Source organism: Telmatherina bonti (genome assembly GCF_933228915.1).
Source record: "Telmatherina bonti genome assembly, chromosome: 4".
NCBI classification, from domain to species: Eukaryota; Metazoa; Chordata; class Actinopteri; order Atheriniformes; family Telmatherinidae; genus Telmatherina; species Telmatherina bonti.
In genome coordinates, this window is record NC_136622.1 from 33,794,134 (window position 1) to 33,822,115 (window position 27,982).

General features: G+C 40.2%; 3 protein-coding genes across 15 annotated transcripts in view; 1 reads left to right on the forward strand and 2 right to left on the reverse strand.

The window, feature by feature from the left end:
• Window positions 1-7,049, reverse strand: part of hspg2 (heparan sulfate proteoglycan 2) — a 135,360-nt gene extending 128,311 nt beyond the window's left edge. For 8 of the 13 annotated variants that reach the window (XM_079239027.1, XM_079239022.1, XM_079239025.1 and 5 more), the window contains exon 1: window positions 6,658-7,048. In XM_079239027.1, coding sequence (XP_079095153.1) covers window positions 6,658-6,726 — 69 coding nt within the window. In that variant the 5' untranslated portion in view covers window positions 6,727-7,048. Of the gene's footprint in view, window positions 1-6,657 lie in introns of all 13 variants that reach the window. The other 5 variants (XM_079239029.1, XM_079239023.1, XM_079239024.1 and 2 more) reach the window with 1 other exon arrangement.
• Window positions 7,050-15,186: 8,137 nt separating this feature from the next.
• Window positions 15,187-20,312, reverse strand: agmat (agmatinase (putative)). Its single transcript, XM_079238661.1, has 7 exons — window positions 20,001-20,312; window positions 18,896-19,098; window positions 18,708-18,756; window positions 17,461-17,656; window positions 17,147-17,326; window positions 15,925-16,009; window positions 15,187-15,828 (listed from the first exon to the last, which is right to left on the reverse strand). Exons 1-7 carry the CDS (start codon window positions 20,270-20,272, stop codon window positions 15,755-15,757), a joined length of 1,059 nt encoding a protein of 352 aa, XP_079094787.1. The 5' UTR covers window positions 20,273-20,312; the 3' UTR covers window positions 15,187-15,754.
• Window positions 20,313-23,694: 3,382 nt separating this feature from the next.
• LOC306755220 (tubulin alpha-1B chain-like) lies at window positions 23,695-27,455 on the forward strand (the record flags this gene model as incomplete). The annotated part of the gene is made up of 3 exons (XM_079239527.1): window positions 23,695-23,920; window positions 26,216-26,364; window positions 26,475-27,455. Exons 1-3 carry the CDS (start codon window positions 23,800-23,802, stop codon window positions 27,453-27,455), a joined length of 1,251 nt encoding a protein of 416 aa, XP_079095653.1. The 5' UTR covers window positions 23,695-23,799.
• Window positions 27,456-27,982: the final 527 nt, after the last annotated feature.

Sequence of the window (27,982 nt, forward strand, 5' to 3'; positions counted from 1 at the left end):
AGATGAAATTAAGCTCACTGTTTGTCTCGTTAAGTGGTGTTTTCAGAAAAACCTGTTTTCATCTGCAAGTGGATCCAAACCCTTCAGATGCAGCAACTGTAGCAAACTTCAAAATTGTGTACAGTCTTCTTTTTCTATGTGCTTTTTAAAGGTATAACATATTCCAAATGGTGCTCCAGCACCCATCAAACAGAGCCTGTACTGTAGTGTTAACACTCAGAAGGTTTTCACCTCACAAAGAGTTGTTTGTCCTGGCAAAGACACCATAGTGGCACAAATATGGCAGCTGAAAACATAAATGGCTTATTTTATATGAAAAAAAAAACAACAGTTATTTCCAGGAAAGTAATTAGATACCAACAGAAACACAGGTTTTTATCATTTACATAATATTTGATTAATTGATCTTTAACTTTGTTATACGCTGCGACTCTAACGTAGTGAATGTAGCGATGCAGCAACCAGAGACTCCAACGTCAATGGAACTCACACAGTTATGGTAAAATAAGCATTGGTTATGGTTAGAGGAAACAAGTATAGACTAAACAAGACTACTACGACTACCGCTGAATAATACAATTAGCGCCTCAATGCTCACTAGCTAACATCTGTCAGCCATAGTTTAAGTCAGGTAAACTGACTGAAGTAGCTCTTAAGTTTTCACAATTTTCAGATTTGCTGTTGTTGGTAATTATAAGAAAAGGAAAGCTAATTTCCCCTGGTTTCCAAAACAACAAATCCTAAATGGTAAAGACCTGAGCTAATCGGGCTCCAGGGGGAGCAGCAGGTTTGTGCTGCTTCCTACAGTCAATAAAAGCAAGCTGAGAGCGGAAGCCGGTGTTTGCTCTGTGTTTATTTTTCACACCCTCCAGCCAGCTGAACTATACTTGCAGGCCTCCTCCTGTGCACATGAAGGCTTTGACAGCAGCGTTGTCTCTTCTTACTATGAAGTCTTGCCAAAGTGGTAGCCTTTTTGTTCCTCAGGTAGAGACATGCTCCACAGCAAGAGGATGTGGAGGCAGAACCTTATTACTAATGATCAGCACTGATAAGAAATCTGCTGGGATTTTCTTCTTCTTTTCTGGCCAGAAACTCTTCACAGGAAGTTAGGAGTCAAATCTGGTTTTGAAAGACAACAGTGAAAAGAGAACCATGGCAATCCTCTGCCCTTCTCCAGTACCTCAGAAAGAAAAACATCTCCTCTATTCAGCCCACAAAAAAACACATTTAAAGGAAGAAAAGAAAAGCAACCCCCATCAGAGGGGCTGTATCAAGCAGGAAGGCCTGAAGAAGACAAAACAGCTCCTCAAAGCAAAGAGCAGAAGTGACTTCACATCACCTTGAGACAATGGTGGACCCAGACAAGGATGGAGTGCTGTAGAGGGGAAAATGTGTTACAGTTAACTTTGCATTTCAATGAGTTTCTGATAAGTGGAGGTTTGGATACAACTGATGAAAAAGGAGAAAAAAAAAACCTTTGAGAAGATTGACGAAGAGTCAGTACGAGTCAACCAGTCTTACACACCTTTTGTTCTTCTTATCAACCTGATGGACTCATTAACATTTAAAGCTCACCATTTCTGCTGGAGCAGAATGACCACTGGCATGAAAACATGTCCACTTAAAGACCTACTTGCGTAACAAAATGCTTTTTCCACAAGACAAGGGGAACACGTAATATCAGGGGTCTCCAAAAGTGAACAAACCCCATCTGAAGTAATGTTAACATTCAGATTTGCTTCTTGTCAGAAAATATTGTGGTGTGGGAGTCATTTTTTTGCTCTCAAATACTTGTGGCCGCTGTCTTTTATTGCTTGGTGAGGGTGCAGTGTCCTGAAGACAGCTCGTGACCTTTCTGTGAACTGCTGCTTTTATTGGACCTGTGGCTCCATATATCAGGGATGAAAAGATATGAACAGATTTAGTTAGTTTGAAACAAAAAGGTAGAGAATTGAGGGAATTATTTTACCATTTAACACAACTCAATGATGTATTGTAAGATTTTCCCAAAAGAAATATGTTCAATTTACTTGGCTTGTTTAACTGAACCTTGAACATCAGCTGCCGACGTATTTTATTTTTTCATCATTTCTTATTTCTATCCAAGTGGAAAAGACTAGATTAATGGACTTGTTTGATTTGTAATCCCCTGCCTCCCTCAGACATACATCAAGCTTAAACTTTACTGCAAATAAAGCTTTGAAGCTTAAATTACAGAACCCCACTTCGCCTGATGAGGGGGTTCAATTGATCCGAGCATATTTATGGAGTCGTTGGTATGAAACAAAGCACACGAGCTCTTCAGAGAGGGAAATCATAAAAGGTGTGAATGGAAAGAGTTGGAGTACAGTTACAACAGGCCGTACTCAGTATGTGTGCTCATGTCGGCACATGCACAGCGTTGCTGCGGTACCAGCTGAGGTGCAGCTGTGTTTGGAGTCGGCTCTTCCATCCGACACGGATGCGACTTTGGGCATGAAAGCATGGCACAACCGCAGCAAAGAAGCACACAGAGCTAGGAAAAGTTCACGGTTTGGTGTGTGAGGGTATGTCACAGGGAAAGGGGAAGGCTTTGCTCACCTGTAGGGCTTTTCACATCCGTCTAAAGTCCTGATTTGCACTATTGCACTTAAATTCCACTGAACTCCCAAGCTAGAACAAAAGGAAACGTGGACTGACTGACTCTTGTTCTAAATGGAATACCTTCTCTAAAGGATGGAAACCAGTCTGCCCAGAAGATTAAAAACAAAAAAAAGGAATACATATGACATGGTTATTGGTATTGTGAAGTTCTGTGATACATGTCTGCTCAATCCACACCAGGTCTGAACTAAAACCCATTATAAGATTTCTTCTTTATTTGCAAGTAAAGAATGAAACACTAAAGTCCAGTCTATTTACTCCTTTTAATACCAACATTTTCCCTGCCTCCGCCTCCTAATTTTATATTCTTGCGTGTAGTCAGAGTACGTGCCCTTTTCCTTGAGTAGACCAAAGATTATGGGTCATCTTACCATTCAAATGGCTCCAGGTGAAAGAATAGATGCTAGATCCTTGAATTTCTAGAACAAAAGTGGTACTTTACTTGTAAAAAACAGAAGTGCAGGACCAGGAGTGGGGTTGGACCGGACATTAAAAGTTATAGGATAGACCAACAAATTGGTCATTTTTAGCCATATTCCAATGCCTGATCATTCTCAGCCAAATGCTAACCACACTGGTCATTAAACCAGTGAATCGTGACATCAACAGCCCTTCTTCCACCAACGGGTTTGGGTCAGTGCACAATGTTTTGGCAGAAAATTGGGAAAAGGTGCCAAAATGTCTAATTCAAGCCATCCTACTGTTTTGGGACCCTGTAAATGCAGTCCAAATCTTATGGAGCTTGACTACAGTCATTAAGATGAAAGACAGACAGACAGAGCCCTCTGTGTTTATAGGGGGGGGGGGGGGGTAAAGCAAAGCGATCTAGGTCACATGATCCCATGAGACAGAACCGCTCCTGCAAAGTTACAATGACTGGTTCCTGCAAAGGGCAGCCCCCTTGGAACGCCGACACGGGTCAAGCATTGCATACTGACCCCAGAAATCATCCATTACTCACATTCGACAAATGTTTGAAAAGTGAGACAGTGTCCCTTAAAGAACTTTAAAGTTGATTTTATGAACTTGTGAAAGCAGATACTTTTTAATTACTCTCTAAATTAGGATGCAAACTCGTACATCGTTTAGGATTTGCAGCAGATGGATGGAAACAGGATAGGCCAGGCATACGGAAGCAGAAAGACACGTGATCATAAGACTGTCTCTACAAACGTCTTTGTGCATGCTGAAGATGCCTTAATATGGATGTAGAAACGGTTTGCTTTGCTGTGTAAATATCCTGTCAGAGAATGGCTCAGCAGAGAACTGCTACCACATGCTGATGTGATTGTATCTCTCCCTCTTTGCAAAGCTTAAAGTTGTGGTTTAATTCATCCTGATTTCTAAAGATGGAGATGGCTTACCTCGACTAAAAAGGGAATGCTGGCAATGTTCAGACCATGAACCACAGATTTTCATGTAGAACCGGCCTTTTTCATCACATTACTTCTTTTGCAAAACACTGAATACATGCAATCAGATGGTGAGGAAACTAGCATAGCGTAGCGTGAATGATTGCACAGACCTATTAAAAGTGAAAAGTTCAGGAAGCGGTGTGGCCGCAGTCGACCGTGGCTGAGAATAATTCATGAGAAACCCTGCTGAACTGTGAAACAGAGTCAGGTTCATACTCCTCACCTCCATGACCTCTATACCGGCCCAAGTCACACCTCACTGCAGAGTCAACAAATGCCAGCTCCATATGTGCCAGTGTGCTTCGGGGGGGCGTGCAGCAGTTCATTGCAGGCTTGCCCCCTCAACTGAAATGACCTGTCTCTCAATGCATTGTTTACCAAACCAAGTAGGGGGGGGGGTGAATCTTTTCTACTGTTCAAACTGTGGAGTGGGAGTCGGTGTTTACACTGTAGCTCTATAGAGTCTCCATCGACTCCGAATGGGGAATCAAACACCAGGTAGCTGGATCCACACGGAGAGAGCAACAAACCTTACGTAGTCATCTCTGCACGCACTAAAATCAGCAGATCAAACTGTTGCTGCACAATTTTTAGCAGAGCGCCGCAGGGGTTGGGTGTCATGCAGAAGAGAGAGAACAATCCACACCGATGACACACACTCCTCAGACTGCATATATGTTGGAATCCAAGCCACCGTCTCACACCTCAAGCCAAGACTAACCCCTATGAAGTCAAGGGATACTGGTGACAATCTATACTAGGAGGCTTCTCTGTGCCAAAAATGTCTATGGTAGTGCTCAGAGTCGATCTGATGTCATGCAACAGAAAACAAATTTGGCCTCCCTGCAATGCACATGAATAAGAATGAGCAGAAGCAAACATGACTGGCCTCATCAGTCCATCTCACTTTAGAAGTGCTCACAGTTCTGTGGCTGGTGGTTCACAGTAGGATACTGGTCCTCTTATTTAATGTGGAGCTGTTGCCCATTGGGGGTTTTTATTGACTTTGATTGCTTGAGTTGATGTGCATGACCCTGACATTCCAGCAGTGGAGGGAGGAGAGTCCCGTAGTAACACCAGTACATGTGCTTAATTGAATCAAGAGGCAGCCGTAGTTCTGCCCACCGCCTGCCACAGTTCAAAGTCATAATGCAAAAAACAGATGCTTGTGGCTCCAGTTAATTCAATTATGTCGCTATTGTTGGTCTAGCAGTCGATCACAGCTGTGTTAAAAGTGTAAAGGCCATCTCCCGCTACCCTCCGTTGTCAGCACACCGCGGATGATGATAGCCAAGCGGGATCTGGACAGCTTTAATGGATCGACGACATCGAAGGTGCATAAACTTGTTCCGACTTCAAGGACACGGGTTACACATGTTCCGCCTCAGCTTTGCACAACGGCGCAAAGCGATAGATCATTTCATCCACAGGAAAAGCTTGACATTCAACAGCAAGTCACTGACGGATGTTTAATCCACCCTGAAGCCATGAAAATTTTAACACTATAGCTTTTCAAACGGCAGACATATCGACAGTCATAAATCCAGCGCGTGAAAGATTTATGCACGTTGGCTGGAATACTGCATCACCGTCATTCAGAGAGTTTTGTTTAAGATCTAATCAACCTGGAGGTGTCGTAGATTCCTCAGCCGTGACAGCTCTTTTTATTTGAGGTCATAAAGGTGAGAGACTAGACAGGATTTGCAAAGAACGGGGGCAGTCTATTCTCAGCTGCAAGGAGATGATCATATGCCATATGATTCATACAACAGATATAGAGTGAAGACAACATACTTCTTACACTGTAACAGCAGAAATATCAAAACAACTTCAAACTAATGAAGATTTCCACCTTTTTCGTTCCATTTTGGATGCAAGTTAGAGGTTGAAACTTGTGCGACCAAGTGAATGGTCAAGTAAATAAATGAACAAATAGTTAAGAATAAATTAGTTCAAGTCCGTAAGGAGGCGCTCGATGGAAGAGAACTGTTTGTTGCTGCTTTCCTCTCATTATTCAATGGATGGATTCAATGGACTTTAAAGACTAAAGTTACCTGTTGCTTTTTTTTTTTTTAAATAAAACTTGCAATAGGTATGTAAATGTGGTTTAACCAACAGAAAACAGGCAGTGAAGGCAATTCAGAGTGCAGCCTGACAAAGTCTGAGTATGTTTCTAAGAGTTTACAGACTCCAGGCAGACTATGAATAGCTTGTTTCTGAGGACAAACTTAGCCTGGCTTCACTCAACATGAGGTTCTGGTTTGTCATATTGCCTCTAAACGCATCTTCGCGGTAAATGATGATAGGAGTGCGTGCGCGCGCTTGTGTGTGTGCGTGCGTGCGTGTAGACGGGAATCAGAACCACCTGCTTGTGTGCAGCCATGCACCAATCGACAAACACCATTCACCCAGCTTTCAAGTGAAATATCATTAAAAAAAAACAAAAACGTTATGCATATAAATGGGACTCAGTTGAGACTCTGGTGGTATTACTGGGGGGTGTAAATGGTTTTAATGGTCGGTAAGCAGACTGGGAGCAACACAAAACGCATCCAGAGAAGTTTAAAAGTGAAAAGGAGTAAAGATTGAGTTGACTTACAGAAAGCAGCTGACACGTGAGAATTAAACAGAGGATAAGTCCACAGCTCGAGGTGGTCGGAGTGCCCATTTTCCAGCAACCCAGCACAGGCTGCCACTGCTGGGGGAAAAAGGAAAAACTGAGCTCCTTCACCTCCCTCTTTGCCACAGCAGTGGTGCAGCTTTTTCTTCAGGCTTTTTGCGTCTGTGTAAAGAAACGTGACTGGTCCTCAGGGTCCCACGTCCCGTGGGACTTCATCAACAGGTTAAGAAAAAGAAACTGAATCCCTTTTCGCGCTTGTTTTTTCTTAAAGGAACTCCAAACGTCGAGCTCCTCGGGACCTCCGCTCGCGCTTCCTCCCTGCTTGCAGCTCCGCAACTTGGGACTTGTTTCAGCGGGTCTGAATGCAGCCTTACAAAGTCACTGGGAAGTCCTGCGTGGGGAGAGAGCTGCCGAAAAGTAAAAGGCGGAATGGAATTCAGGGAGTGCTGAAAGAGAAGACAGCTAATCCCAGTGAGGGGAGACGCCACCTAGACCCACACTGGCTTTTTTACACGACGACCACGCACTCCTTACATGTGCGGGTCATTTTTAACTCCTTATAACAGCATAAATACACGCACTGGAACACATTTAATCAGATAGTCAGCCAAAGTGAAAGACCTACATTCCACAGAAGTACTACTGTAACTAAATTAAAGTAAAATATGTATATTTATATACACACACACCTGGCAAATTAGCCCCTGTAAGCAGGGGCGGGTGTACGAAGTGTTACAAAGGGGGGCTCTACCCACGAAAAGTGTGACATGTGTAAATCAAAACTTTTAACATCTATATTTTAGGAAATATGGGACTGAATATTATAAAGTTATTTAATGCAAAAAAGTATTATAAAATTATCATGACTTTTTTTTTTTTTTTTTTTTTTTTTTAAATGTTGCTTGAATGCTTTGATCAGAGGCGTTTTTAGCCCATTTTTGGGGGGAAGCAACCCTAGACTGAAGCAAAGCACCCCTAAAATCTGATTTGTTTTTTTATTTTTGTGTATGTATGAGACACAAGGCACTACTATGGTTTAAAAAGTAATATTGTAACACCCCCACCACCTCCCCTGGCCACCTTAACAGTTTAATCAAATAGATTAAATAAACTATTGCTCTATAGTCCTACCTTCCCCGACTCAGATGAGGGTGAAATCTTAGCGCTCTCTGCTGATTGATGTGCTGCCAGAGCTGTTGAACGGTGATAGTAGTGCAAATGTCTGGCTTTAATCAGGATTTGTTGCACAATGCTTAACTTCTACTTCATACCAACACATTTTTATGATCCCCAGTCCTCCTGATTGCTCCTGCACTTAAACTTAGGTTACTCTTTATGTGTGTTGAGGTAGGAGTTAGTTAACGTTTTTCTAGCTAATGTAACAGGTGTTAAGTACCACTGTCCTGTTTGAACGAATTAGAGAAGCTAGTTTCTATCAATTGCATGTTTACAAATGACAATGTGTTCATAATTGCAAGATAACTGGATGCCCATTAACATTATAATCCTGCTGCTGTGTGTTCATGTGTGTACAGCCTCAACATGTATTAGGTAGGAGTATATCAGTGTTGATATCACTTAATAAATCTAAAACACATTGTTTGGGTATGTGCCGTGAACCGCATAAAGAAGACTTTATTCTATAAATATATACATATATATAATATAGATATCAGCTTTGTGGATGTTCAGCACCCCTAAACCTCTGATCCTAGAATCCCCCCTGGTTACGATGACGTTGCATTGCATGTCTTTGATCACTGTGACACAACAATTTATTTGTCATTAATACATAAAAAACGTATAATCTATCACAACTGTTAATTTTAGGACTTTCACGCCCTCTTCCAGCAATTTAAACCATTTAGATAGATCAATATCACCCATGTAGACAGTTGGGTTAAAATAATGTGTTATAATGAAGAACAAGCTATCACTTTGCAGAAGTGCCCAAGTCCGGTCCTTGAGATCTACTGTCCTCCAGATTTTATCATGCATATATATAAATTCCTTCATCTGCATGTCATTCAGCTCTGCAGAGGCCTGGAGGCAAACTGTTGACTTGCACCAGGACCTCTTAGGTCCTTGGACATCCTGATCAATGGCTTCTGTTGGCTTTGAATCACTCTTCGCATCTCCTTTTAAAAGAGGGAAGATTGAAATTTGACATTTCTGTTCCTGTGATTCACTCGGGCATAGAAAGAGACACTGGAAATAAATTGGCCGAGGTCCCCAGACACCACAAACGTGCATTTAAACATCCTCATTGTGAAGAAATTCTTAATTTACTTCAATTTTTATTTTTTTTATTTCTAAAAATGTAGCTTTAGGGCAAAAACAGTTCAAGATTACAATCTTAAAACGTCCCCAAATAAATCTTTGACTTGACTTCACATGGGTGGGGAACCTGTTCTACAAGTTGTTTTGAGCTTTTCATGCCCTCAAAAGGCCTATTTTTTTTTTTCAAAGTTTCTGATTGCATGTCTGAAATCTCCTTCAATATTTACCCTGCAGATTAATTGGAACGAGTACGCTTAAAGAGCTCAAGCCTATGATCCATAAAAGACTCAGACTGGTTTAACGTGGTAGAAATTACAAATACTGTTGCAGAGTTTATGAAGACAGTTCCCTGAATATGCTCGAGCTTTAAGTGCCCTCTGCTGGAGCTCTAGGGTTGACCACACACAGGAGTTGATGAGAGGAAACACTGAACATGACGTAAAACAAGACATTATGAACTTCTCTGTGTTTCTGTGACATCGAGCAATGTCCTGAATATAAACCAGAAAAACTGTGAAACCCATTTGGACTTCTGTCAGTTGCTGTTTGAGGAGCCGGAAGTTTGTGTCCAATTGTGGAACTGGTGTGAAGAGCACACTGGATCGCTCTGCGGTTTGAGAGGACAGCTGCTCCCAATTAAAAGCTGAGCCCTGAATAGAAGTAGAGAGGAGCTGGGTGTTATTTGTTCACCAAAACAGGCTAAAGATGTGCAGAGAAAGCTTATCAAGTCGGGTTGGAATCTAGAAAATGTGCCACCTGTGAGTTTTGCAGTCTAATCATAAATACGGCCGTGTTTCTGAGAAATAAGTTCTCTTTGGGACAAAAGATAGCACAGTGGGTAAAGATAGACAACCCTCAGTAGGAGAGTGCTTACAGACCCCGACGACGGGCCGCGTACAAGAAGTTAATTAAAGGTTCGGGCATTCAGCAATGCTTTTTATATTAGCTGCTCTGGATGACCACTATATATAAGCTACATCCAGATACCCCCCCCCCCCAAGCCAGGAATTTGTTGCTATGCTCTTTAGACTTTTACTCTAAGAAGAGCTCATGGCCAGACCTAACTGGTCTTTCACTATGAGTACACGCTTAAAGCATCTCATAGGCCACAGCGGTGGGATTTAGGGGCTCCTCCCTTTACATCCAGAACTGGAAAAGAACTGGAAAAACTGTCCTAAGTCATGATGTGAGGGCTTAAAAACGGCCCAGACGGTTTTGCATCCTATATTTCCGTTTTACCAACGTCCACGTGTGATTCAGAAAGGTCGCCTGATGTCTGGCGAGATGTATATTCTACCTCCGGTTTCCAGACCAGACCAGGCACTGCATGTGTTGAGAATTTATTTTTGGACGCCGATGCTGCTTAAAGTGTAGGAAAAAATAAGTAAGACGTTTACAGATGCATTTTATGCCTCTAAGGGACAACTCTATCAGACTGGGAAGGGTTTATCATCATGCGAAGTGTATGGATAGTGTGTAGAAGGGTTAGTGGAACCGTGGCACAGTTTGTGTTGACAGCTTGTACAGCTGGAGGAAACAGCTGTGTTAAAGACCTGCAGATCTGCCAAAGAATATGAATCATTCCTCGTCACTGTGAGGGTCAACGTCCTCACAGTCTGATGGATACCAAGTTGAACTGAAAGAAACTGAGATGCACGACTTTTCCTTCATTTCCCAGCAACAGATCACATCCTCATTAATCTCAAACTCACTGCAAAATCTCAGCCTTAAAAAGCAAGAAAAAAAATATACAAAACTGAGATAAATGTTGCTTAAAATAAGATAAATTATCTGCCAACAGAACAAGAAAATTTGTCTTGTCAAGATTTCCCAAAACGAGTAAAAATACTCTGAAAACAAGAGGAATTCATAAAAACTAATTATCTTACCTTTAAAAAATTAAAAAGAAAGATTTTTAATTTTACTTAGATTTCAGTTTTTGCAGTGTGGATTTTCTTCACGTCGGCTTTTACTGTTCTAATTGTTGTTTATTAGACATGTCTAAACAGATTATTAATTATTCGTATTGTTATCTCTGTGCTGTTAGAGACCACTGGACAATGAGGAACATAAACTAGAACATTTTTAGTTCCAGGAAAATCAGCTGCTGGAAGAAAAACAGCAGCTTGAACAACAAAGAACGAGGAGAGAGAAGAAAAGGAGACAGACGACTGAAAGAGGAGAAAAATCTGATGATAGGAGAAAATAAGAAGGGCAAGATACTCTTTATCTTTATCAGTCCATCTTTTCCTGGATGAATTTGATGATGCACCATATTCCACTCCTCATCATGATCTGTATAAATTAATAGTCTGGCCCTCTCTACACACCTCGGTAGCCTGGTTTGGTCATTTGGCTGTGAAGGACAGAAATAAAGCCAGTCAGATTATTAAATGGTCCAGTAGGCTGACTGGTGAGCTCTCGCCGAGTCTTGAGGCTCGGTACACCAGGCAGGTACAGCGTTCAGCCTCTAATACTGTGAGCTGTGACTCCCACCCATTATCTGTGAAGTTTCCTTTTCTCCCATCAGGACGCAGCTTCCAGTGCCGAACTGCAGGACGAAACCTTATAGGAACAGTTTAGTTCCATCTGCAGCAGTCCTTCTTAATACATTTTAGGATTTTAAATTAGTTTTATCTATTAATGTAATTATTTATTGATTTTTGACTTTGCAAGCCATGGTGAATGTCAGAATGTCTCTTAATGTGTTTATTTCAGTGTGTTCAGTGAGAGGCTTCTTCAGGTCCGATGTAAGACTGAAAGATACAGGAGATCATTCCTGCCAGCACACACTCAAAAATAGAGGTACCAGCTTGTACCTAAAAAGGTACAAATGCTTGTCGCTGGGGGTGTACTCTTTTGAGAGACATTTCTGTACCCTTCAGTTCTGGTCTATTTTTGTACCTTATCAAGTTCAACCTTACCTTATCAAGTTATGTTTTTTATGTTTTTCACAGCATTAGGCCTGGTCCATGACAATTAGCAATATTATCTTATCTTTAATCTAGAAATAATCTTCAAAAACTCAAAACACTATCCAGCCATACACTTAGTTTGCAGCATCTGACCTTCATTGTCTGGTGTAGTAAATGACTGTTAAGTAGTACTACTGTCATCACTCAACTCTGCTCTAGTTTGTAACATTACAGCCATTAACATTACATGTTTCAATGCTGCAGGTTCCCTTATGGTCGAAATGGTACAAATTTGTACTTTATGTCACTTTGAACCCTTTTTCGTACTCTGAAGGTGTGCTTCTGGTCTCTTAAAGACCAGTATTGTACTTTTGAGAGAACATTTCTTTAAAATGTACCTATAGGTACAGAAATGTCCCTATCTTATAGGACAGAAAAACTGGTTCACGCTTTTGTTACTTCGAGACTAGATTACTGTAACTCTCTATTACTGGGCTGTCCTAAATATGCCCTGAAAAGCCTTCAGCTGATCCAGAATTCTGCAGCCAGAGTCCTGACCAGAACCAGCAGGAGAGATCATATTTCTCCAGTTTTAGCCTCTCTTCATTGGCTGCCTGTTGAATCTAGAATAGAATTTAAAATCCTTCTCCTTACATATAAAGCTCTCCACAACCAGGCACCACTATATATCAAAGACCTCATTGTTCCTTATATACCAAGCAGAGTACTTCGTTCGCAGACTGCAGGCTTACTTGTGGTTCCTAGAGTCTCAAAGAGCCGAGCAGGAGGCAGAGCCTTTGGTTATCAGGCCCCTCTCTTATGGAATAAGCTCCCAGTTAGTGTTAGGGAAGCAGACACCCTCCCCACCTTTAAGACTAGGCTGAAGACTTATCTTTTTGATAAGTCCTATAGCTAGGGATGGTTAGCATCCCTTAGTTATGCTGCTATAGGTTTAGACTGCTGAGGGACATTTCCTGATACACTGAGCTTCTTTCTTTTTCTCTTTATCTCTTTCTTTTACCCCCCCCCCCCATAACAGTGTTGCATCATTAACATGTATGTCTCCTGTCTCAGCAGGTCTCCCTGGCCGGGAGTAGCAGTTCCTGTTGTCTGTTGTCTTTCTGTCCTCTTCCCCCCACACAGCAGAGGCAGATGGCTGCCTGTCCTGAGCCGGGTTCTGCCGGAGGTTTCCTTCCTGTTAAAAGGGAGTTTTTTCCTTCCCACTGTCGCCAGTGTGCTTGCTCAGGATGGGAGATTGAGTTGGACTCAACTCAATCTGTTGGTTTCCTTATATAGACTATTATGAATTGGCCTTCATTATGTTTTCCCCTCTGTCTGTAAAGCGTCTTGAGATGGCATTGCCGTGATTTGACGCTATATAAATAAAGTTGAATTGAATTGAATTGAATCTTGTACCTCTATTTTTGAGAGTGCAGCCATCAGCCTCTGGAACAAGACCTCCTCTAGTTAATTATTATTATATACTACAATATTGAATTTTCCTTTGAGGATTAATAAAGTTGTTTTTTTTCTTTCATTTTTTCATTTCATTATTTTATTTCCTGTCTTCTGTGACACTAAACCTGAAATTGCTGTTCTGAAAGTCCGTACTGTCTGAGGCCAGAATTCCTTTCGCTTTGCTGAAGCAAAGGATTGGAGCTTGCTCCAAATTACATTCAAACTACCAGTTTTCCCATCAATTGCCAAAAATAAACTGAAATTAAAAAGCTCTGTAGTCATTCATTCATTCATTTTCCGAACCGCTTATTCCAATTCAGGGTTGCGGGGAAGCTGGAGCCTATCCCAGCTGGCTTTGGGCGACAGGCAGGGTACACCCTGGACAGCTCGCCAGTCCATCGCAGGGCCACACAGAGAGACGAACAACCACACTCACGCTCACACTCACTCCTAGGGGCAATTTAGAGTGACCAATTAACCTATCATGCACGTCTTTGGATGGTGGGAGGAAGCCGGAGTACCCGGAGAGAACCCACGCATACACGGGGAGAACATGCAAACTCCACACAGAAAGGCCACTGACCAAACCAGCAAAGGATTGAACCAGTGACCTTCTTGCAGTGAGGCCACAGTGCTAACCACTGCGCCACCGTGCAGCCCAAGCTCTGTAGTATTTTGTTATAATTGTTGATAAAAAAAAGTAAATAGATTTCCATAACTCTATCCAAACTCATCCCATGATGAACTGCTATTCCCGATTTCCATGGAAAGCCAAGTCATCCCGGACCCATCTGATGTTCCCATGTTCTATCCCGACTCATCCGCCATCTCTCCTCCCAGCTTTTCACAATTATCCTTCTAATTTTCAGATACGTCCCATTTTCTCAGATGATCCACAAGAAGACTTGGAGAGAGTGAGATTACTGCTGCAGATGTGTGTGTGAGGATACACACATCTGCACGTCTACAACCTGCCCCATCTAACAGAAATGACAAAATGCCTCAAACCATTCGCTTTTTCTCAGCATGAGATTACTTTTACCTTTACTTTTTATTCTACATTTTTAACAAAAAAAATTATATATATATATATATATATATATATATATATATATATATATATATATATATGTATATATTATATATATGTATATATTATACATATATATATATATATATATATATATATACATATATATATATATATATATATATATACATATATATATATATATAATATATACATATATATAATATATACATATATATATATATATATATATAATATATACATATATATACATATATATATATATATATATATATATATATATATATATATATGTGTATATATATATATGTGTATATATATATATATATATATATATATATATATATATATATATATATATATATATATATATATATATATATATATATATATATATGTATGTATGTTAATTTCTCTGTATGCTCTTACCTTATTTGTAAAATAGTTGTAGTTCTACTTTGATATTATTATTCAGTACTTTTAATATTATTTTTATTATTCAGCACCTTATTACCAAAACAAGTTCCTAGTCTGTGAATTGTTCACAGACAATGGCCATAAAAGTCTTGTGATTCTGATTCTGATATTTAGTTTAAGTTTCCTTAACTGTGACAAATCCCAGTGAAATGGTTCTTCAGAAACCAGTGAGGGTGATCAGCACAAGTCTTGTATCTGGATCTTCAGATGTTTGCACTGTTGTGGGTCCGCAGACCTTTTCTAATGCATGAAACAATCTGGATTTAGAAATAATTCCAGGTTGCTGAAGCGAATGAATACATTTACTGGAACAGAATAACTGGAGAAGCATTTTTAGTTTTTAATGTCCTTGATCTGCAGGGTTATTTTCTTAAAGTGCATCAATGCAGAACTTTTTGGTGGATGTTGTCTTTGAGTGTTTCTCATATTTATATGATAGAAAAGAGCATTTTGCACCAGAACCTGTTCACAAGTCTTCTAGTTAGCTTGGCACACTGTCGCCCCCTTGTGGTGGCATTGAGACATTACTACCAGTCACATAATAAGACGATAATCCCACAAACTATTTGATTTCTTACAATTAAATTACATTATTAAAAGACTAAATCATTTCACAATAAGAGCTCAAACTTTCTGTTCTCAATATATACTTAATTTCTGAAGAAAGAAGAAAATTAATTCTTGACTGATTAATTTATCAAGATAAACTAAAAACATGTCAGCAGAAATTTAAAAGAAAATATTATTAATATATTAATAGATTTCTGGGTATCACCCATTTCTGTCTCCAACAGAGCATCTGTTTGTGATTTATGGCTGTTTTTTGTCCTTCTTTTGTCTGTTTCGCTTTTTTTTTTTTTCCTTTAAACTGCTTGTAGTCGTCCGTCAGACCAGATCAGTGGTACTTCACTTTTGGGAGAACGCATAACATTTCAAAGAGAAGGTTGGCTCCAGTCAATGCAGTGTTTCCTGTTTAAAGGGGAGAAAACAAAACAAAAATGTCACAGAAATGGGTTAAATAATAATGATTGAACAAAAAAAAAAAAAGAGAAATCTGGAAAGTACCTGTGGTGTCATAGGGGGGAGACACCTCCACCAGGTCACATCCTACAAGGTTCAGCCCACGGCAGCCTCGGATGATCTCAACACCCTGAATCCAATCAATAATAGAGAAAAAAAAATAAGAAAGAAGAAAGCAGACAACTTTTCTTTTTTTTTAAAAAAAGTTTAATTTTCTGGCATCTGAATCTTGTATGTGTATAATAAAATAAATAAATAACCACATGTACTCATGAGCTTTTTTTTTTTTTTTTTTTTTACCACATTAATGTTTCTCAATCAGATATTTTCATTTAGCATCATGTTAACTGTGAGGCACGGTGGAGGGAGTACAGTGCTTTGGATTTAAGCGCTTCATGTTATTGATTTAGTGATAAATCCTACAACATGATAAGAAATACCGAAGAGGCGGAGTATTCTAAACTAGACCTGAACCTGGACCTCTCAACAGGTCACTGATCCTCAGCAAGCTCTTAAATGGTTTTAGCAGATAAAATGTGGGATGATGAAAATAAAAATGGTCAAGTCAAGGCACAGATTTGAGTTTAACTAAAATATTAAACAGAAAGAGAGAAAACTCAAACATCTTACACAAAAGAATGGTGATAAATCTCAGCAAATCAATACAAATGAGGCAACATTCTGCCAGAGGTTTTCTTCCTGTTAAAGGGGAGTTTTTTCCTTCCCACTGTCGCCACGTGCAGCTCAGGATGGTGGATTCAATCAAAGTCATGACTCGATGCAATCAGTTGGTTTCTATGACAGGATATGTATGAATTGGCTTGAAATGATGTGTATGTTGATTATTATATGTAAAGTGTCCTGTGACAACATTGTTGTGAAGTGGCGCTGTACAAATAAAGCTTAATTGAATTTAATTGAATATACCTTGAAAAACTAATAGATTTCCTCATAACTAATGTAATATATCTGACAAATAATGTTTCTGAGACTTATTGCGTGATTTAATGCTAAAAACTTTCCTGTTGTATGCAACATGACGCTTGACTTCTGCCCCCTGCTGGAAACCTTTTGTACTACAGTAATTTATGACATACTGTGATAAAAGCCTTATATTAGAAAATAAAAGGTTTCATATGTTAAAAAAAAAAAAAAAAAGAGTGAATTTTCTGGCTATTCTTTCCTGGGTAAAGTGTTAAAAAGTTCAATTTTCTCGTTTACATGTAAACTGATTAAATAAAATTGAAGTATTCCACACTATGTTTACCTGTATGGGAGTGAGTCCTGCTATCTCTGGCGTGCCTGTTCCTGGAGCAAAGCCCGGGTCAAGAGCATCAATGTCAAAGCTCAGGTAGACTGGACCGCTGCCCATCTGCACCCTGACCTCAGACATGAGAGGTGCCAGAGATTTGAACCAACACTCTTCCACCTGGACCACACGGAAACCCTTCAGGGGAAAAAAGAGGAAGAAACCGCAACTTTACGACTGCTTAGAAGTGCTTAAAGTTTACATTTTGTTATGATGTTAAAGGATAACATTGGATGAACTGGCTGCATTTCTGCATTGTGTGTCAGGAGCACCTTTTCCCGGCTCCATGCATACGAGTCTGCAGAGTACCCTGAACCCCGCAGGCCAATCTGAACCACTCTCTTGCAGTCCAGAAGCCCCTCCTCCACGCAGCGTCTGAATGGTGTCCCATGGCCGATCTTCTCCCCCAGCACCACGTCACTGGTGTCGGCGTGAGCGTCCACGTGGACCAAACCCACTGGGCCGTGCCTGACAAAGGATTAAGATAAGATAAATAAGATCAATCTAGATGTGTGATAAGGCATAAATCTACACTGACATGTCAATTAATTAACAGTCTGATATGCATAAAGAAAAGCTGTGTGCAATGAAGCACTGCTTTGTAGATCAGGTAAACTCTACATTTATTACAAGCAGTACAAACATGCCGTGTCTGATGTACAAACCGAGTACATTTTTATGTAACCTCTTTAAAATCACCATAACGGTATCCAAAATACTGAATGTCAATGTCTGATTGTAAGACTGGAAGGAATTGAAGTTTAATCTTTTACACAGAACAAAAATCCACTGAAATCTCACGAGACAGGGCTGCTTTTCCATGATTCTTATAGTTAGGATATGAGCATCTCCTGAGTTGGAGTCTGCATGTACGGGACCCAACTATCCAGGTTCTGCTCATTACTCTTATAGTTATGGGTAGTCTAGCCACCTATTACTTATGTAGCAATGGGATGTTACCTGATGCACTGAGAAGTACCTCGCTCTATTTCTCTAATATATTAATGTATAAATATATGACAATATTGCCGTCTCTAACTTTTTTCTCCTTTTTCCGCAGGTCTTCCTGAATAAGTGCAGTTGTACATGTTGATCTGTCTTTCCTGTCGTCTCCACCCCAACCAGTCGAGGCAGATGGCTGCCCTCCCTGAGCCGGGTTCTGCCGGAGGTTTTCTTCCTGTTAAAGGGGAGTTTTTTCCTTCCCACTGTCGCCGCGTGCAGCTCAGGATGGGGGATTGGATCCAAGTCATGATTCGATGCAATCAGTTGGTTTCTATTACAGGATATGTATGAACTGGCTCGAAATGATGTGTATGGAAAGTGTCCTGTGACAACATTGTTGTGAAGTGGCGCTATACAAATAAAGCTGAATTGAATTTAACTGAATTGCAAATCTGCACTGAATGACTGATTTTCAGACCCTCACACAGCACTACAATAAAAATCAAACATGAATCTGCCAGAAAAAAATAAAATCCAATGCCTTCATATTTCATGCGGTTCAGAAAAGCAAACTTACTTCTCAGCAACAGCTTGCAGTATTGGATACGCGATTGTATGATCCCCACCTGCAGGCACCAAAATATCTTTACTGTCTGAACTTTGATAGAGTCTGCTCTATAGTTCACAGCTTGCCTTGATTTGCTGTAAATAATTTACTGAGTTGTTTGTGGATCAGAGGGGACAAATCCTGTCAGGTACTCTCACCCATAGTAAGTGGAATACAGCCAGTGGCCAGGATCTTTCTGTAGGCTTCCCTGATCCGTCTGCAGGTGTCCTTTAGATCGTACACGTTCACATTTACGTCCCCAATATCAGCAACCATCAGGGACTCGTAGGGTACAGCCCTGGTGCCGCTGTTGCACGCCCTCAGCAAGGCAGATTCGACTCTGATCTGGCGAGGGCCGAACCTGCGCAGGATAAAAGGGAAATTAAATGAAATTCCTGGATTTATTTTCATTAATATATAAGGTTATTAAATACAGGAAATATGCTAGAATAAACTGCAATTAAATATAAATAAATTAGTATTAAATAATCTAAACTTGATATAAAAAGGAATAGTAATAAAACAAATATATATATTATATATTAAAAAAAAAAAACTTACTGTAAAGTATCAACCTTGTACCACAACAGTATACAACATGCTTTAACGGTAGAGATTTTACTGTATTAAATGTAACTGAAAACAATAAACTATATATACACACACACATATATATATATGTATATATAAATATATATATATATATATATATATATATATATATATATATATATATATATATATATATATATATATATACATATATACATATATATATATATGTATACATACATATATATATAAACTTCTCACATGGTCATACGAAAGGTAAAACAAGACTTTACAGTACAAAAACAAAACAAACAGAGCAGCATACTCGAAAAGGAGCAGGAAAAAGAAAATTTCTTGTAATATCTGCCCTTTAAAAAAAAAAAAAAAGAAAAAGAAACATAACGCACCAATAAATGGTTATTTATTTCCTTGGCGTTATTCAATGAAAAAAGAAAAAAAAGTTGTGATTATATAGCATGCAATACGTCTTAAATTGTTCACTTTATAAATGGATAATTTCCCACATTTTAACTGTTTGTGATCATTTCCAATATATCATTATAAAAATATAAATGAACTATTAATGATTAAGATTGAATCTAGGATAATAATAATAATAATAATAATAATAATAATAATAATAATAATAATAATAATAAAAACTGAAATAAATGACTATGTGAATGTGGAAAGCTTGAAGAGAAACGGCACCTTGCACCGGGTCGGTTTGAGGTTCCGGTGTCGATCGGAACCCCGACGAACGCCGCGTCCAGCCCCTCGGCCGAGTCCTGGAAAGGTAACTTGGCCATGGTGGGAATCCCCGACACGCGCGCGACAAATTCGGCGCTCGGGGGTACATTGAAACGTTTTCCTGCGTACGTCCTGACTGGATTCACGCGCAGTCCTCTTCTCCCGCTGCAAAGAGTCAAGAAAAAGTCCACTGTCGCGCGACTCAAACCCAAGTTCCTGCGTGCTGACAACATTTTTATGTGACTGCATGGAATATAGAACTGTGTCAAAACAGGCTTCTACTCTGTTGCCTTTGGACTTCGTTACGAGCTCGTATTATCCAAATCCTCATCAATGGCAGGGAATTGGAAACGAAATGTTGACTAGTTTTGTAAAACATCGATACTTACATTAATGTTTCTGCTCTTTTGTCTTTTAAATTGGATTACACAACGCAGATCATAGCAAAAAGGTTATGAACAGAAACTTCATTGTATTGTTTTTAGCTCGTGTTTGTGTGGTTGTGAAAGTTACCACGTTCTTTGGAGCCTGAAGGCAACACGGGGCAAGTGGGCGGGGCGTCGGAAGAGCTGTCAGTCAGTTTTCACTCTGAATTACATAAAACATTTGACCCAACCGTGAAAAATAAAGGATTTTCTCCATTCTGGGGCGGATTTTTGGATTTATTTCTGCGTCAGTTTGTTAAAATATTCTTTATTTATTAATATTTTTACATATTGTGCACTGGTATACTTTGCAGCATTGATCTTTCATCTGATCATATTTGAGTGAATGACTATACCAACAAAATCATCATGTAGGCAACAATTTCTATCTATCTATCAATTTATCTATCTATCTATCTATCTATCTATCTATCTATCTATCTATCTATCTATCTATCTATCCATCCGCCCATTGTGATGACTCACTGCTATAACTCATTAACTGGATCAGAATTGATCAATTAATCAGAATGGTAACTAACAGATCAAAGGAAACCAACAAGGTGCTTCGAAGCTCCATATCTGATTGGACCATTTGACCACACAACCACGGCTTTGGAAAAATGGCCATTGCTTCAAAAAGACAACAGAATGACCTCAAACTTGATCAATGCTAATCATAAAAGTCTGGGACTTCACTTGCATGTGGATGAAAGGACTCTGGTTGAGCTTTCATTCGTTCGGAGAAATTCCCAGTGATTCACACCCAGAACGAAGCATATTGATGGCAATGTACTGATGTTAGTTGCCATTACGGAATGGGATATTTGACAGACTCAAGAGAAAAATATACTAATGATAGATAAATTGTGTTTCAGTGTCTCAGAAAAACTAACAGTGGGGCTGTTCAGGGTCAGTGTTCAGAATAACAACAGCTTGATACGTGCTTCTGAAACAGCGCCGGAGTGGTTTACAGTTTTTCTCAGTGGCTTTGCTGCTTTTCTCACGACAGAATTACACAACAGTCAATGTGTTTCTCAAAACAATTCATACAAACTGCAGAACCTTGTGGATAAGTCCCATCACTGCTGATACTAACAATGTATTCAAGTTTTCATTGTGACAGTCTGATTTATAAGGTTTTTTTTTTTAATAGAAAACAGCCTGATCTTAGAGACACGACCTGAAAATGTCCAAGACAGCGAGACACACTGTTGTACCGCCATCTCTACAGTAGAGTTACACATTACTACTTTTAGTAAAGTAACTGAATACATGACACAGAGTACATTTGATTCACATTTTACTTCATATGTTTTTTGCCATTTTATAGTAATTTACTTGGAGTATTATACCAAAAACCCACTTCAGTCACTTAAACAAACTTACTGTAAAGTATCAACCTTGTATCACAACTGTAAACAACATACTGCTGTAACAGTACAGATTTTACTGTATTAAATGTAACTGAAAACAATAATCACTCTCATGTATATATATATATATATATATATATATATATATATATATATATATATATATATATATATATATATATATATATATATATATATATATATATATATATATATATATATTGACCTTCCTTGTGATCATCTGCACACTAATATTCTAACTTCAACAGGATAATCTTTTAAACTTGTACATGTAGATTAATAAAGATTACTGTAATGTAAGATTAATAAATAAAATAATATTAAACTTAACCCCAACAATGTGTGTGTGTGTGTGTGTGTATGTGTACAATATCTGTCGAAAGTCTGGACACACTTTCCAATTAAATTCAGTGTGATGAGAGATCAACAGACACTGCAAATGATTAGCTAGGAAGACCTGCAGAGGAGAAATAATGATGACAATCCTTTCATATGTTTTTACGTGGAAGAAAAGGAGCAGAGAGATTAAAAGGAAGTACTCAGAGTATCATGGGACTAAGTAATACAGTTTAAAACATTTTATTACAATTTTTACTTTTTTTTTTTGTTTACATTAAATGTACCACCCAAACCCTGCCTGCCCCCTCTACCAAGCCCACCCTCTTTGACAGTTCTAGGGCCGCCCCTGCAAGACAGACGGCCTTATTCTCCAGTAGCAGAAAAACATCACCAACACGCGGGTCCGTGTCCTCCTGTGGAATGAGAAACACGCAGGTTTCTGGCTGCGGTTCTGACTCAGGTTGTGGGTGGTGGATCCTGATTGGTCAGCGGCAAACTGGGTTTTGATTTGCGCGCGTCACCTGTCCTCGTTCTGGATGCAGAGCGCGGCGCGGCGCGTCATCAGAGCAGCTTCAGCCACCGCACACTGCAGACGCACGCGCTCCTCAGACTTGTCTCATTACATAACATAATACCGACAAGCAGTCATGGTAAGCTCCACATTATTTCTTATTTCCAACATTTTATTTGCTGCTGAATGATGCATTGTGGAAAACTAGGTCGTCTTTTGGAGATTTCTGCAACGTAGCGCGCGCGCCCGCGTGTCCTGCGCGGATATGCATTGATTAATTGTGAGGATAATTGTATGAAAATGTCGCCTATTAGGTTTGCACTAAATAAAAAAAACCACGCAGTGATGAAGAGAAGCATGTTTTCCTGCACTGCCCAACGTTAATCCTCTTCGTGCATTTCTCAAAATCAGCTTAGATGCTTTCCTCTGACCACGGGTTCCCCTTAACTTCATTACCAGCTGGTAATACCGATTTTTCCAGCCCTTTAACACGCTGGTTGTACATGAATAACACGTTCATTCATTGCATATTATTTTAACACAATTTATTATGCTAAATAAAATCAGTTTATAATTATAATTTTAAAAAAAAACTGGGTAATCTAAGAGAAATAATGAAACCAAATGAAGCTTAAATGTAAAGGCCCACAATCTGAGTGGGGCTTCTGAATGTGCCTGCATGCTGCAACATGTCTGACCTAGATAATCCCTTCTCTCCACAGTAATCCTATGCGCAATAGGCAGTTTGATGTCGCAGCACGAAATGCACAGGCTTCTATAAGAAATGACTCATTTTCATGAACAGCATGATCTTATTGTTAAGCTTTTCATGCAAAGCAGGGAGAAGTATTTGCAGCTGAAAGGAAATCTTGAGCACACGAGGACAATGAATAACATTTCCAATTAAACAGACTACTCTCATCACAAGTGGAAGTCTAAATTTCCTTTGTCTTGTTTTAAATCTGAGCTTTGCTTTATTTTTGCAGCGTGAGTGTATCTCCATCCACGTTGGCCAGGCTGGTGTCCAGATTGGCAATGCCTGCTGGGAGCTTTACTGCCTGGAACACGGGATCCAGCCTGATGGACAGATGCCCAGTGACAAAGCCATCGGCGGGGGAGACGACTCTTTTAACACCTTCTTCAGCGAGACTGGGGCTGGAAAGCATGTCCCCAGGGCAGTCTTTGTGGATCTTGAGCCCACTGTCATCGGTAAATTTTTTTTCTTTTCCTTTTTTTTTTTTTTGACGTATATGTAGTATCAAAAGAGTTTATTATCACCCCAAAGCTCAAAAGAGTTAAACACTTATTTAGGATTTTTACACAGGAAGAATTTGACTTGTTCTTTTGTCTCTAACTCCCACAAGTGTTTTCATCAGCCTGGCCGCAATCCTGTAATCATTTTTCCCCAGTATGGTCAGATACTTTAGGCCGATTACCACACATTTGGCAAGCACATTTTTGACTGCAATGATTTTAAAAGTGAAAGGTTTTTGAACTGCAAAGTATGATTCTTGACTATAGCAGGGTGAAAGGCTAAAGCTATTTAGCATGTGCTACGAGGATGAAATGAGAAGCTAGGTAAGCTAAAGTGTGTGAGGAAGCTGAAAGAGACTTAAAGTCTAGACATAGAAGGAAGCAAAACTTTCTTTACATTTTTTCCTTTCTTGTAAACAATGATAAAAGAAGAAAAACATTTTTTGACAAGTGGTTTAAAAAACATAGCTAACAATAACACATAATGGAATAGCAACAACAATAAAATTACTACTTTGGTCTTTAAACCCACAAAACAAGTGGTGGGCAGGTTTATTGACACAAATCACTGAAAACTTTGCTCGACCAAATGTTAGCTCTAGCATTAAAGGGGCTTGCTAGGTGCTCTACACCAGTGTTCCTCATTGCGCGGCTCGCGATCCGCATGCGTCTCACTGACTCATGACTTGCGGCTCGTGAAGCAGCCACTGGCTTTCTGAAAATGCTATCGAAACGAGTCATAATGATCGTCAACGGTGCAGTTCTCTCCACAAACAAGAGCTGCAGGCTGCTTGCAAAGACTTTGTTTTTGTAACGGCCCTACCTGACCCTGTCAGTGTTGCCAGTTTTGGTTATTTTCAGCGTCACCAAACTCCGCCAAAAAGAGCTGCTCCGTCGGTAGCTCCGTATATATATTGAAAAAGAAACACTGACGTTCCGGAGGCATTACTGTATTTTCACCATATACTGTTGCATAAAAATGCCATTACTCCGTGCAATATTTATGATAACCATTCCTAGCTAAAAAGTTGAAGGTTACTGATTTGGCAACGTAGCAGGATACGTAGCATGGGAATGCTTTTTTTTCAGAGTGTCTTCTTGTCTTAGTAAATTGAGTGCGGCTCTTGTTGAATTACCAGTGAGGATCACTGCTCTACACCTAAAGACAGCTACAGAGTTCTCAATCAATCCCCTGCCAAAAAAAACAACAACTTCAGATTAAAAGAATTGGACTTTTCTACTCAGTTTTTCTTAGGTTTGGCTCTCAAGTAATTAGAACAGTAACGAAACACTTGTATTATGCGTAATTTGGTCTATCTCCAGAACTTTTGTGTCCCCTAATGCTGCAAACATAGCAGTACCACTGGAAACTGCAGGGGCAGTGTTGAGCAATGTAGTTGATATGTGACGAACAAAAGGAACAACGAAGAAGAAGCAGCCACAATGTGTTTAATGGCAACTTAGGCTACTACTGGTCTATTGTGTTGCCTTTTTTATGCCCCTTTTTGAGAAAAAACATCATAAGATCCTCTACTCTGTTATTTCTAGAACCAATTTAGAACTTGAAGGTGAACTAAACTCTGCCCTCCAGTGGATGAATTATCCATGCCAATGTAAATATGTGAGGGCAGTAACGTTTAAAATGGTCGTACCTGTTTACATACGTAACAAGTCTTTGGTGAGCTGGTGCCATTCAGGCTGATTCTGAGCAGCTATCAGCTGTTTGTATAGAGAAGGGAGTGGTAGCTAGCCACTGTTAGCGCCAATGTGCTAGCTTTTCATTGTGAGTGGATTTGAGTAATGAAAGGACAGATAAGGGAGGATCCATTTATTTCTATGGAACATAAGAAACACGGTGTTAATTAAGGATTCATTTGCATTCATCTGCAATTCCTCCAATGGCAAACATCCAGAAGAACTTGGAAGCAGAACTCAGGAGGATACAGCTTGATATGAGGAGATGTCATAGGTTGTTTGTCAAAAAGTGTTCCTTAGTATACAAGCTGCAGTATCTTCAAAACTGTTCATTCGTGAGTCATCACTCCTTTGCCTCTTCAGGCCAAACTTCAACCAATCAGAAAGACATTTTTCTCAAATCCTCCCTTGTTCTGAAATAATTACAACCAGTTAAGCTAATCAGAAATATCTCAAATAAAGTATGAAATGAGAGGAAGATATGATCATGCCAAGTCCACTTTAACTGTTGGCGTCTGCTTCTTTGATCGATTTTAATTCAACCTGTCTCTTTAGATGAGGTGCGCACTGGGACCTACCGTCAGCTGTTCCACCCTGAACAGCTGATCACTGGCAAAGAAGATGCAGCCAATAACTACGCCCGCGGACACTACACCATCGGAAAAGAGATCATTGACCTGGTTCTGGACAGGATCCGCAAACTGGTGGGTAAATTTAAGTCCAAACGTTCATTAGAGTTCAAGAAACATTACACATTTACCAGACTGTATTTTCACACAACTGGAATTCACATTTGGTTTCTACCTCTCTTCAGGCTGATCAGTGCACCGGTCTGCAGGGCTTCCTGGTTTTCCACAGCTTTGGTGGAGGCACCGGTTCTGGTTTCACCTCCCTGCTGATGGAGCGTCTTTCTGTGGACTACGGCAAGAAGTCCAAACTGGAGTTCTCCATCTACCCCGCTCCCCAGGTGTCCACTGCTGTGGTGGAGCCCTACAACTCCATCCTGACCACCCACACCACCCTGGAGCACTCTGACTGTGCCTTCATGGTGGACAACGAGGCCATCTACGACATCTGCCGCAGGAATCTCGACATCGAGCGTCCCACCTACACCAACCTGAACAGGCTGATCAGCCAGATCGTGTCCTCCATCACCGCTTCTCTGCGCTTTGACGGTGCCCTCAACGTTGATCTGACAGAGTTCCAGACCAACTTGGTGCCATATCCCCGTATCCACTTCCCTCTGGCCACCTACGCCCCCGTCATCTCTGCAGAGAAGGCTTACCACGAGCAGCTCTCTGTGGCAGAGATCACCAATGCCTGCTTCGAGCCGGCCAATCAGATGGTGAAATGTGACCCTCGCCACGGCAAGTACATGGCTTGTTGCCTTCTGTACCGTGGTGATGTGGTGCCCAAAGATGTCAATGCTGCCATTGCCACCATCAAAACAAAGCGATCCATCCAGTTTGTGGACTGGTGCCCCACTGGTTTCAAGGTTGGCATCAACTACCAGCCCCCCACCGTAGTTCCTGGTGGAGACCTGGCCAAGGTCCAGAGGGCAGTGTGCATGCTGAGCAACACCACTGCCATTGCAGAGGCCTGGGCTCGGCTTGACCACAAGTTTGATTTGATGTACGCTAAACGTGCCTTTGTTCACTGGTATGTAGGTGAAGGTATGGAGGAGGGCGAGTTCTCAGAGGCCAGAGAGGACATGGCAGCTCTGGAGAAGGATTATGAGGAGGTTGGAGTTGACTCCATTGAGGGTGAGGGAGAGGAGGAAGGGGAGGAATATTAAAAGTTGTGCAGGAAACTCCGTCTTCACACAAACATTACAAACTACAATGTTTGTCCTAATTACTAGTTTGACTCAGTTTAGCTGAAGTCAACATATAAGAGTCTGAAAATGACCCGAATAAAGTTCTTCTATTGTGAAGTTGTTTGTTGTTATTTATCGCTTTTTTTTTTAGCATTATTTACATAGCACATAGACTATATATAAAAAGATGGATGGAGCCTCCGTGACGTCACCCGTAGGTTTCTGAGGAGCTGAATTGAAGCTAGGTGGGCGGTTCCTACCATTGCCATCTTGGCAGAGGCATGTGTGTCGTCTCGCCCGGAAAATACAAACATGGGCAAAGAGGCGGAGCTGAGAGGGGGGCTGTGAGCGTCATGGTGGATGATTGACATTGAGCAAACTCCGAGCTTTCTGTAGCTACAAGCTAACCGAGCTAACCACGAGATAACGGGAGCTAACCAGCTAACGGAGGTAAGCGGGCTAAAGCTAAGTCACGTTTTAAACCGGCTAAAAACTGCGGTTGTTCT